Source organism: Pezoporus flaviventris, unplaced genomic scaffold, assembly GCF_033815535.1.
Source record: "Pezoporus flaviventris isolate CSIRO_AGI_PZ_B2104156 unplaced genomic scaffold, CSIRO_AGI_Pfla_v1 ptg000006l, whole genome shotgun sequence".
NCBI lineage: Eukaryota > Metazoa > Chordata > Aves > Psittaciformes > Psittacidae > Pezoporus > Pezoporus flaviventris.
The window spans coordinates 20,734,688-20,748,123 of NW_026892554.1; the positions used below are offsets into that span (position 1 = coordinate 20,734,688).

General features: G+C 45.2%; 1 protein-coding gene across 9 annotated transcripts in view; it reads right to left on the reverse strand.

The window, feature by feature from the left end:
- Positions 1 to 13,436, reverse strand: part of NEO1 (neogenin 1) — a 187,922-nt gene that overhangs the window by 101,190 nt on the left and 73,296 nt on the right. For all 9 annotated transcript variants that reach the window (XM_061447366.1, XM_061447365.1, XM_061447368.1 and 6 more), the window contains exons 3-4: positions 6,409 to 6,684; positions 1,706 to 1,859 (exon numbers count right to left, since the gene is read on the reverse strand). In XM_061447366.1, the coding sequence (XP_061303350.1) occupies positions 1,706 to 1,859; positions 6,409 to 6,684 (430 nt within the window). The remainder of the gene's footprint in view (positions 1 to 1,705; positions 1,860 to 6,408; positions 6,685 to 13,436) is intronic.

Genomic DNA, 13,436 nt, shown 5'->3' on the forward strand with positions numbered 1-13,436 from the left:
AAGAGCATCCGGGCACCCACAGCTTTCTGTTTGGGAGGAAGCTTTCTTTGGGCTTGGTAGGAGTACAGAAGCTGTTAGTAACATGATTTGGGAAAAACCAGCAGCCTCATGGCTCCTGCTCCTGCCTTACCACACAGTGTCCACGGGATGATGATGGGACGATGCTCAAGGAAAAGCTGCACCAAGCCAAGAGCTTATGTCAGCGCAGAGGAAGTGCTCTGCTGAGTGCCCACAGCCACAGCCTGACACACAGGCCACGGCAAGCAATCAGCCAGCATCCACCCTTGTAACAGAGACATCACACCCCAAACTAACGCTCAACATCCTGACGGACATGGTCATACGTGGTTCAAATTGTGCACACAGAAAGAACAAACGTGTTGAATGTTAAGCCTCAGCTCTCCAAGAAAATTTCTCACTCTGAATTTTGAACAGAAAAAATAGTATCCGTGAAGCCCTCACAAGTTATCGTGACAACCTGCACAGAAAAGTTGTGAGGGAATTAACAGCACTGTATTCAGAGCAGGATTTCAGTATCTGGGCACTAGATCAAAACCAAGAAGAAAATAGCTCTTTAGGAAGTGACTTGAACTGCCCTTGTGCACTGAATGTGATGGAGCCTGAGGAAGGGGGGCTGCAAAAATTTATGAAGATGTGACATGACATCATTTTACAGAGAGGAGAAACAAATTAAGATCTTACCAGGATCATTTGTTCTGACATTTCATCACATTTGATTGTGCAACTCTAATGAGCCTGTTCCATCCTCTGTACGTGAGTGATTTCTTATATTTACAAAAGAAGAAAGAACCTAAATCATGTGCCATCAGGCTGACACCAACACAATTCCTGCATGCTACTGGAACTGTTAGCCATTACCCACAGAATGCTGCATTCTCCAGATAAAGACAGTTCAAATTAGGAGCTCCTGGATTTTGTTAATTTAAGAGTTGACCAGAGATATATTACTACCACTAGTACCACAGACACTTGCACATACTTTAGCTGCTTTCTGTGTCAGCCGTGCCACAGCATAACTTTACCTCTTGTTGCTTCATGATTCACTTGTTTCCACATTAATCTCACTGCTGACTTTGAGGAACACTGAGAACATCCAAGTAACCTGGAATTTCCGTGTTCTAGTATGCTCATAAGATGGACAAAGATTTTCCTGGTAAGATTCGTTCTGCTTTCTTCTATTTTCTACCCCATTATTTTGAATGGCTACACCAGCAATGACAATGTGTAAAAGAGTAGTTTGCACTTAATGCATTCCTGAAAGCCCACAATGGTTTTTTATTCATGCCTAAGATTTCAATATTCTGGTTTAATGAGAAATCACGAGATTCTGCTTTCAACACTTAATCCTTAAATGCCTGTGGAACATTCAAACACACACTGAACATTTTCACTGCAGAAAGCGTAATGCAAGTGCAGGGCTTGACACATCATATACCAACATGAAGACATTTCAGCTTTGCTGCAGCGTCCTTATTCCCTTAAATGCTTCTTTTACTCCAGTGGCAATCTAAAAGCAATATATACTCTAAGAACCTTTGTGCTTTAAATAAGATTCCTTGGTTTCAGGTACCTGCAAAAAAGCCTATGATGAGATTGCTCCACAAGCCTCATGAACTACCTTACTTGTCCTAACACTCAGTCTAGGAGCACTCCAGCACAAAAATACATATTAGCCATTACTCACCCTTCTGTGATAAGCTCTTCTTCGTTTCTTGTCCACCTGATATATGGAACTGGAAATCCTACAGCAACACATGGGAAAACCGCACTTTGCCCAGTGAGCTTTGTCAGTGAAGAGGGCTGTCTCACAAACATCAAGTCCTGCGGCTCCTCCGGATCTGCAAATATGTTGTAGATGACGAAGTTGTTAGAGAGGCAGAACCAGAAGATGCCCATATTACTAAAAACAACCCCAAAACCAACCCCAAATGAAGCATCTCATTTCCTTGCTGCAGCTTCCCAGGATTCAATCACCATCATACCCATGTAAATGGTTTTCAGTAAGAGACCTCCCCAGCCTCCCACGGGAACAGCTCCCTGCCATTGCCTCCAGACATGCAAACTCAATTCACCACCGTCAGGATTCTGACTCTGCAATCTCCCTGAAACTGGGACTTACATCAGCTAGTAGAGATTTACTAAAGAAAGGTATAGGCTTGGCTTTGTCCAGCCTGATTTACCAGGCAGCTGCCAGAGAGAGTGTTTTTAGGCAGTGGAAAATGAAATTACTGGAGCAGAGAGTCAACCCTGACTGCAGTAAAACTACGAGGTACCTTGCTCACTGAAGTAATACAAGCTTTACACTAAAACAAATATCAACCACGGTTTTGCACCCTTATGGAAATGAACCCTCTGAATTAGTTGTGGGTTTGCTTTGAATGGAGCTGGAACGGGTTTGGTTTCTTTTTTCCCCCTTTAAGAACAATCACAAAGCATGTATTCACCCAGTCTTTTACCACAGGAAAAGGCCATACTGACTGCGAGAATTGAAAACATACCCACCAGTAACGATTGTCCAGCAATCTACTTGGAGCTAAACTACCACAAATAAATATGCAGAACAAAAGGCTATTTTCTTACTTTCCCCAAAGTATGGAAAATGACTGTTCCAAATGTAACCCGAGGAAAAGGGTCTGAAATTTTAACGGCAACTGAAATCATATTATCAAGGGGCCCCCTAACACCTGGGCAGAAGATGCAGTTTGTACCTTTTGCGTCTGCCGTAACTCCACTGTATGCTTTGCACCATGATCAGAGCAAATGTGGTCCTTCACACCAGCTACGGCACTCCTGCTGCAGTAGTTATCCTACCTCTTTCTGCCAACTGCTCAACCCCCCATGTTTACACTGCATTCTCTGCTAGATTCTCAGTGCTCAGATGTTTGATGACAAGTAAGCTCCAGAACCAGCCAAGGCCTCGAACTCTTTTTGTCCACCTAACTGAGAACAAACTCCTCTGTACCTACACTACTTTCGCTCTCGGAAGCACATTCTGTGTCTTATTGCACCCATCTCAGCCCATCTCACTTGGGAATTTCTGAAAGTGGTTGGGTTTGGTGTTCCTCAGCTCAAAGTGCTGTGAACACTCACACTAAGCTAAGGGTGTGCATGTCCTCAAAGGTATCAATGAGGAGCTTGCCAGGGTAGTCAAGAGAACTACACTTGTTGGATCCTATTTCAGACTTGTCCTAGGCAGAGGGATCCAAACTTGGCGCAGTCCTGGATCGCACCATCTGGCTCAGGCCCACACACAAGCTACCACGATGGCTCTGCCCACATTCCCACTAGGAAGTAGTCTGCTTGCTCCAGAAATAAGACCATGTGCAAGCAGGCGGGTAACGAAGCGAGAGCGACCCGGAGTAGCGCACGGAGCAAGCCAAGCTGCAGAACATGGATGTAACAGATTGCCAGCAAGCAATCACTGCACCCAGGAGAGGAGTGGGCGTGATTCACTGGAGACAGCACTCATTAATGCTCCAAGCCCCAAAAAAGAGCTCAGGTCTCACATTAGTGGGAAATGCTTCAAAAATGAAGTGATGATTTCCCTTGCATTACTCTATTTCACAGTATGTGCTACTAAGAGCAGAGCTCAGCAATGTACCCTCCTGCTCAGTGGCAGATAAAGGCAGGCAGACTGCTCTATGGAAATGGCTATCAGAACAAGCACAACATTGTCCACAGATGCAAATGCGTGTGCTAGAAGACATGGTGGGTATATTGCAAAGCCTTAGAAGCAGAGCAGTGTGGTCACTGTCAGGCACACATCAAATAAGGATTTTAAAAGGGAATAAATCCAATGAAGAACAGATTAATCCATATCTTTCAAAACACATCTCAGACCAAAGAGTCAATTATGGGGGCACTCAACATTAAGAGAGTTTTCTGCTCAACAGTGTAATCCCACTCTCAAATACATGCCTGCCAGGAAGGATGACACAAAACTTCAGTATTGACACTTTCCAACTCCTGACCAAGCAAGGAAACAGCATTATTTGAATCCCCTAATAAAGTTCTACTGCATCACCTTCAGCAGGACATTACAAAAGCAAGTAAACTATATCTGGAGCCAAAAGATTTTGAAGGATCAACACAATATGGAAGTTTACCAGGAAATCTTCTATTGCCAAAATGAGAAAAGTCTTAAGTGTTCATTTGAGGGGTTGCAGAAACATGAAGGCAAACCAAACCAAAATAACTCACATAAGCACCTTTTCCAAAAGAGCTATGCTTCAAAAGCTCCATCCTTAGTCAAAGAAAAGATGAGGCTTTCTGAAAAGAAAGCTTCAAGAACTTAATGAAACAACTTACTACTTCAAGCATGATTCATATCCAAAGGATAACAACTCAATTGTAAATGACAGCTGCAATTGTAAAAGTGAGGTATTTTAAAGTGTATTTTAGCATTTTAAGTAGAAAAGTGACCATTATGAGAAAGGCCTACAGGAAACCTGGAGGGGGGCTTGGGACAAGGGCCTGTAGGGACAGGCCAAGGGGAATGGCTTGAACCTGCCCGAGGGGAGACTGAGATGAGCTCTTAGGCAGAAGCTCTTCCCTGTGAGGGTGCTGAGGCGCTGGCACAGGGTGCCCAGAGAAGCTGTGGCTGCCCCATCCCTGGCAGTGCTCAAGGCCAGGGTGGACACAGGGGCTTGGAGCAAGCTGCTCTAGTGGAAGGGGTCCCTGCCCATGGCAGGGGTTGGAGCTGGGTGAGCTTTAAGGTCCCTTCCAACCAAACCAGTCCAGGATTAAACAGAAATATTCATTGAAAGGGACCCTCTGAAGGTGCCACCACCTTCTTGAAGTCCACCTGTAGCCAACACTGGGCGGTCAAGGTCAACTGTGCTATTAACCCTGAAAGCCTCCAAAGATGGAAGTTTAGGAGGCCTCTCTGGCAATTCCCCAAAATCCAATCAGAATTCCATCATGAAGACTAATTCAAAAGAGAAGGAATAAAATTCTGGAAATCATTAAGAAAACCCATACAAACACCAGCCTGTATTTTCCTAGTTTGGGAAAGTGCAATTCAATTTCTGTCTCATTCTTGGTCAACTTTCAAAACTCTTGGGTTATAACATCTGGAGACACAGAGCTCTGCACAAGTGTTGTTTGAAACAGAACTAAATGGAGAAGCAGTTTACATCAGGAATGGACCTGTGTTCTTATACAGATATCCTAACATTTCAAAGTAATAAGCAGAGGAGCCAAACCCAGCAAAATAGAAAGTCATCGTCCTTTGAGGGGCCTGGAGACTTCCCAAAAGGGTCCAATGATTTCCTAAATATCAGAACAATTGATGAGAGAATAAGCACCAGATTCTTTTTGGACACCTGGGACTCAAGCCTGAGAAATTTAGAAATCCCCAAACATTTATACTCAAATACACTCATTTATACTCAGTCAACTCCCTCCCAACAGCTCTCAATGACTTTTTAAAGGAAATCTTTCCCCAAAAGTCCTTGAAAATTGAAAGTTAAACATAATAAACAAGTATATGCATGTCTGGGCCTGTCTCCAGCCCCTGCAGAGAGGTCCGACCCCGGTAACTGATGGTGCTTTCCTGCTTCACAACTGCAACATACGGGTCAGTCTCCCCAAGGGCCAAAATCCTCTAGCCTATAGCACTCATCCTCAGCTATGCAGCAAACAAAACCAAACCAACTCCAACCACCAGCTTCTACCACTTCACACTTAGCTCAACTTAAAAATACACAAAAACCCAACAGAGTAGATTCTCCTGTGCTCCACTTCGTAAGTCTTCTTGTGCAGTTTTCCACATCTAATGTCACAGAACCACAGACTGGTTTGGGTTGGAAGCACCTTAAAGCTCATCCACCTCCAACCCCTGCCACAGACAGGGACACCTTGGAGCAGCTTGCTCCAAGCCCGTGTCCAACCTGGCCTTGAACACTGCCAGGGATGGGGCAGCCACAGCTTCTCTGGGCACCCTGTGCCAGCGCCTCAGCACCCTCACAGGGAAGAGCCTCTCCCTTATATCCAACCTGAACTTCCCCTGTTTCAGTTTGAATCCATCTCCCCTTGTCCTAACACTGCAGTCCCTTATGAAGAGTCCCTCTCCCACATCCTTGTAGCCCCCTTCAGACAGTGGAAGCTGCTCTGAGGTCTCCACGCAGCTTCTCTTCTCCAGGCTGAACAGCCCCAATGTTCTCAGCCTGGCTCCATACAGGAGGTGCTCCAGCCCCTGAGCATCCTCGTGGCCTCCTCTGGACTTGCTCCAGCAGCTCCATGTCCTTTTTATGTTGAGGACACCAGAACTGCACACAGTGCTGCAATTGGGGTCTCACGAGAGCAGAACAGAGGGGCAGGATCCCCTCCTTGGACCCTTGACGTATGTTTTAATTATTCATTTTTAAAAGAAAAACGGATGACTACCTGGCAGAACCTTGAGCTCTGCTTCATCGCTGTACTTGGGGGTCCCCCCGCTCTCAATGACGCAGCGATAGAGGCCTCCATCCGTGTCAGTCGCATTGCTGACGATGAGAGCCCCGCTCGGTAACTTGTACACACGCTCATCCAGGAGGACTGGCTGCCGGTCCTGCTCCCACCTCACAAACGGTGCAAGGTCAGCGTTCACTTCACAGTTCAGGATTGCACTGCTTCCTTTAGGGACAGACGAGGCTTCGGGCTGGCTGCTGAACCTGGGAAGGCCTGCAGATAGGAAACAAAACCGAGTAATAAGTTAGAGGTGTTCTGAAGATGACACCAAAGCTCTGAAGCCCAAGTCAAGATTCATGAACGTAGTTTTAAAAACATTAAGCTGCTCTCCAACTCATTAAAAATCTTAACATTTGATACCATAATGCTAACCATAGCTGGTGCGAAGGCAAATGAAACCAGTAAGAAAAGTACCAGTTTGAAAACGAGTCAAATGTCAGTAACAAAAGAGAAGTCTTTTGAGTCCCCAAAAACAGGAGACATACACATAACCTCTCCTCACTTCTCCAGGCTGCTGCTCTACTTGAGGAGCAGACAGCACAGAAGTGGCAAAAACACACCTGGTACATCTGAATTTGAACCACATTCTATAAGAGCTCCTTGCAGTGAGACACAGATTGCTCCTGTGTTCCTTGCAGTGGAACACAGATGCACTCTAGTACTCACTCAGGAGATGGGAACAAGGAGAGGAGCTCCTGGACGCCTTCCTCAAGTTTACAATCTACACAAGATCTTCACTTACTCCCTGCAGCTACAGAAAGCCTCAGCTATGGCACCATAAGGTAAAAATTGCACTTGCTCCCATGCAGAGTTCTCTCTCTTGTGTCAGGGTAGCCGAGAAGTGGGTTTCTCCACAGCTGCCATGCTGACGTGGCAATGAACACATCACTATTGAGTACAAATGCTCTCCAGAAATACCCGAAGCTGCTAAACGGCTTCACATTTGGCTTGAAATGGGTGGCCATGGCATGGTGGTGGTGGATGGGGAGCTGACACAGTGACCTCTGTGAGAAGAGGCTGGGGCTAGTTCCACAGTGGCCCCACAGAGGCCACAGCTGAGCCAAGCACTGGCGGTGGTGGCACCTCTGTGGAAGCACATCCAAGAACAGGGAAACGTGCACAGCAGCTAGGAAAGGGTGAGAAACAGCCTGCAACAGACAGGTCAGAGCAGGGGGAGGGAGAGGAGAGAGGGCAAAGCTCCAGGGGCTGCTGTGGGGAGCCCAGGATGGAGCGGGAGGCAGAAGAGATGGGAATGAAGATGGGAAGTTAAGCCTGGGAGATGGGAAGAGATGAGAAGAGGGCAGGGAGAGGAGGTTTGGGGTTTGTCTCTTTTCTTACCACCTGATTTTATTTTAACTGGCAAGAAAATGTCATTCATTTTCCCCAAGTCCAGGTTGTTTTGCCCTTCACAGTAACCATTGAGTGGTGCAGCTGAGAGCTGGGTGGGCAGCCAGCAGCCAGCCAAGGTCAAACCACAAGCAGTTTGTGCAACAACTTCCCACAACAGACAATGTCAGATCCTGAAACAGAAACACCCTGTCCACCATCACTGGTGTAAGCAAAGGGTTCAGTAAATAAAATACAATAAGGAGGGCGAAACAGAGGTCAAAGCACAGGACAGGAGGAAGAATCACATCCTCACTCTCCACTTTCCACGGTGGTTTACTGTATTATGAGCTCCCTTTGCGCAGTGTGCACAGAGGTGGTTGTTGGGTTGACACTGACCTGGGGAAGGCAGAGCTTGCTTGCTGGAGGAACAGGCTCAAAGTCACATTTTCATTCTTTCTTACTCTCCCACTTAAAACTGTCATAGAAAGAGCCTGTTGGTGCTCCTACCCCTTTCCCTCTAGATAGTGCACAGCTTCAAGTACATGTTCCGATTCTCTTCTTTAAAGTCAGAACACTGTGGGCCTTCAATATAAAAGATGAAGAGTGGGACCGCAGGTTGCACACATTAAACCATCCTGGTACAATTATCCCAGCACACGGATAGAGCCTGCTGGGAAGCAGCAGGCACTGGTAACCTCCAATTCAGTGCTGCTGCACAGAGCCAAGACCCAGAGTGGAACACAAACACAAGCTCTCTCTGCAGCTGATACCTCAGCCATCACTATACAGGAATGAGGCTGGCAGAGTTTAGCTCAGCTCTCGCCTCTTCCACTTCTTCTATCAAGCTTAAGGGCAAAACCCCTTATTCATAATATCCCATTTTGTCAAGTTTGGCCTCATTTATCTCTTGTGAAGATGATTCATCCGCACTGTTTTGGACACTCATTTCCAAACAGTTCAACCCAATATTGCTACAAGTCTCACCTAACACCCCTCAGGACTACACTGAGAGCTTGACAGTAGTAGGACCCATTTTTCTGTATCTTTAGATTTATTTCATAAATACCCAATTCAGCGCTTTGAAATTCTTTCTTCCTTTAAAAAGGGACAACAATTACTCAGATCAGAGACTTTAACCCGATGAAGTATGCAAACATGCCCATGGATGAAAACACTGCCTGGCTGTTAGTGTGAAGGGGAAGAAAAGGGATGAACAAGTTCTCTACCCCTTGTGCCTTAACTTCGTACCAAGTGCTGCTTATCAGTTACATACCAGGGTGAAAACACCATCTCCTGTAGTTTTCTCTGTCCATATTCACCACATTTGACTGCACAAGGAAGAACCTATAACAAGTGTTGCTTTAGTTACATGGTACATTCCATCACTTTGAGCTTGAATCCCTGTTTACTTTCAAGTACATCCCACAGGTTTTGGGAGGGGGTTGTTTGGTTTATGAACTGCCTATCTTCCCCTTCCAACTTCTGCAGCGGTTTTTGGAGAAGCAGCAACATCTGATGTCATGTGTTCAGGCTCTTCTCACTTGAATGAAAAACTTCTTTACTCGGTCTTAGAATCGTTTGTTACTGGCACCCACTTAAGTACATATTTCAGTACATACTTTCCATAAGACATATTTCACCCATAGAAAACTAAGTCTGAGCCAGGTCAATAGCACCAACTCAAGTGCTCTGCAAAGCCAACCACTTTTGGCATGAGCAAACCCACAAAGCACCACCTTCACAACCTGTATTTAACAGGAGAGCTAGGGTAGAAGACCAGATCCACTATCAGGTGTCCCCATGTGAGAAATCAGAACTGTTAACACCAGGAGAAGCAGCAGCCATGTACCTGCTCTCAGGTTATAGCCAATCTCTGATGCTACAGAGAGGAAGCAAACTGAACATGAAACGTGTATGTAATTGGGGAGGGGGTACAAAACCAGAGACCTTCCCAATCCTTCAGAATATCTGGACTGAATTCTAGCACATTACATTTCTGTTTCATCAAGCAACTCCTCTCACAACCTTGTACAGGCCCATCTCCAACCTGTACATATTCTCTCCCCTCTTGGAATACTATGTGGAGCCTTCTTCCACAACTTCAGTCCTCTGAGAAGAAAGTTTCCAGTTTTCCCTCCCAGTCTTTTTTACAACCAACTTCCAGTCCTTTGATCTTGACCTTGTTTTGGTATTAATTATTTTGCATCTTTGATATTTATCCATTCCTCCCTCCCCCTACGGTATTCACAAGAATAAAATTCAGAGCTGCTTTCAACTTCCCTTCTGCTTAATGAAGCTACACCCCTTAGTGTGTTTTCCTCATTCCCCTAGCCATCCTACCCATGCTTAAAGACCCAGAATCACCTGAGTAGGAAGGGACCCAGCCAAAGCAGAGTCAGCTACAAAGTCAGAGGAGGCTCAGGGATTTGTTCAGTCCAACTTCAAAAATCCCCACGGATGGAGGCTGCACCACCTCTTTGTCAACCCATCCTAACACACAACTGCCTTCATAGCGAAGAACTTCCTCCTTAAATCCAGTCAGAACCTCTTTCGCTTCATGCAGTATTCAATCCCTCTTACTCTCTCACCAGCACTGCTGGCAGAAGGACAAAAAGAGACAAATTGAAGTGCCTGTTGTAATTTAAGATCACAAACATCCACAGAACTATAACACAATTGCTTCTCTGTGTCTGGTGAAAAGCTCTTCCCAAAAGATGTAGCAATCACGTTAGCTCTGCACACCAGCAGGTTACAACCACCACAAAACCCACCAAGTCGCCTTCCTTTCTCTTCGAAAATCACCAGTCCCTCTGCCCCAGCTTAGCACAATACCAACAATACTGCTGCCTGTGTCTGCGGGACTTTGCACAGTGTGCTCGTAACTGTCACCATCATTCAGTCTACAGCATTATTCCACTCTTCCCATAAGACCATCGAGGCCACAGCAAAAGGAACAATTTGCCGCACTTGCAAGTTTTGTAGGTAAATACTTTGTTCTTGCAGCAAAATGACTGATGAGGATGTTGAACAAGATCTTTCTGAACTGATGCAGCTTTCCAGTCTGAACCCATTCCGTTTCCGTCAGGATTCTTATGAATCTCACTATTCTCAGTTAAACTGCTCTCATTTTGACCTTCAATAATTGCCACCGGGACAGCGTATCCAAAGGCTCTGTCACAGCACACCCACCGTTTCACAGCGCTCCGAGACATCAACCACTTCATCAAGAAACTCAGATGTGAACTGTGGACAAAAGTCATGCTACAGTTTAACCTTCTCTCCATGTCCTCTGTCTTAATTACCCTCACCTTCAAAATCCCTTGCAAAGGGCACAGTGCCGAGATCAGACTGATGGGTCTATGATTACCCCTTGCCTTTTGGACACAGGCGCTACACCAGCTCTTTGAGAAGGATGTGCCAGCCCTGGAATTCACAATTCACGAGGAATCTTTATCAAGAGACATGCACTTTAAGCCAATTCTTTCAGCAGCCTGGAAGGGAGCACTGCACCTCCCTGTCTGCTCAGCCGAGTGCTGTGACTTCTGGTTTCATCCTGCCTGTCCCAACCTCCGCACAGCTACCATCTACCCAATCTTATACCGGCACAAGCAGAAACTTGGAGAACTAAAGCCCTGCAATTTCCAATATAAAGCCTAACTATGCTTTAATTTAAATCCCTTACAAGTATTACTCACTTTTTGGATGAGACAGGCATCGGCTATTCTGTTGCGTGCAGGTGCTCCATTAACGTTAAACACGCGTTACTTCAGATGGTTTCATTACTCACTAGCAATGAAATTACAGATAGTTTTCCAGGTCATCTTAAGTCTTTATTTGATCATAGTCCTGTGTGTTTTTAAAATATACACTTTAACCGAGGCTATTATTTTGTCCTAAAGAGTAATTTTCTCTTGTTCTACAATTATTTGCAATTTGCACTGCTCAAAAGGCTCCATTGTGGAGAAGGAATCCCTCTGATTCAGCCAGCAGACAACCACAAACCAGGATGATGCTTTTACAAAGGGTATTCTAAACACAAGCCTCAATTACTACTAATACTGAGCCCTGTGTATAAATACAGTAAGAGGTCACCGAGTGCTGGCATGCCTCCTGCAGCAGGATGCTTCCAGTCCTGAATCTTTCCATTACAGAGCTTCTCTTTTCCCTTTCAAAGTATCAATTCATGGATCTGTAACCGCATAATTCCTTAACTTTCCATACCAGTTCTGAATGAGTTACCACATAAGCAAATTTATATAAACTATTTTTTTAAACTATAAACACACTTAAAACTGGTTTTTAAAGTTATATTTAAAACTTTGGATTTTTTCCTCAATGGTTGGAGTTTCCCAATCACTCCAACCAACCAGACATAGCAAGGTGATCTAATGACAATTCTTGGTCACATTTCTAACCCCACTCTTCCCCACATGTCGAGGCACCCAGCTGAAGATATTACTGCATCTTCTCATACTGATACATTGATACTTCGGGGTTCTGATGTTCAAGACAACTTCTCCATGTTTGTCCCTACATTAATCATCCTGTGGCAGCACACATACGTATCAATTTTAGGACCCTGAAGGAAAACACTCCTGACCCAGCAGGAACACAGGTTAATAAACTCGATTTAGGAAGGAGGATTTTCCACTTGGAATGTTCTCTAAACTCTGGCAGGATAACACATAAGCAACACTGCAATTCTCACACGCATACAATAGCAATTAGATGTGGTGCAAACTTCAGATTTTCTGCAGGCCAATGCAAATGGGGTTGGGGGGAGTCAAATGTGTCCCTGTTTACTCCTTCCCTTTTGTCTCTCCACTCCCCTCATCAAAAGGGCAGAGCAATGGTGGGAATGTGAATGAATTTACTTCATGCAAATTTGTTCCATTCAGTGGCCTTCCCAGTCCAAGAACCACAGAGATTTGCAGCCCATTGTCTCCATTTGTGACAAAGATGTGCCTGGAAGAGCAGCAATTCCCATGCTCCTGGAAAACACAGATGGCAAAAGTTCTGCCGGCAGTCCACAGCCATCAACAGAGCCAGAATTTCACCTCCTGGGCTTTGCAGAAGAGGAGGAATTCACTGCTCGAGTCACATGCTGATCTAGTTCAGCCGCCTCTCTGCCACCACGGGCAATGCCAATCATTTTCAAGCAGGCTGAAAGACAAACAACTTCTGTATTCAACAACTATTAAATAACTCACTATATAACAACTCCCTATTCAGTGTCCTGGCTAACTTCAGTGTACGTGCCTGCCTTCTGCTCTAAATACTCAGTCAGCAGTCGCTGTATATGTTCAATTTTGTTTAATGCGGATGCTGTCACCATACACACGTTTGACCCTCTTTAGAATCCTGCTAACCTTTTGGCATCAACCTCACCAAATCAAGATTACAAGAGAAAAGTAAGCAAAGAGAGTAACTTTCTTGTCACTAGGGCAACCAAAGGCTGCACAGGGAGTCAGCCTTTTTTCCCTGGCCATGGCAGGGTTGTGAACCTTTACTAGTGGTCACCAGCCTGTCTGATCAAGCCTTTGCAAGCACTGTTGTCCGGCGCCTGAGTCTCCTCTATTGCTACGCCACAGCCTGGCATTTCACACAATACCGTGTAGAAGCTTTAAACAGTTCTA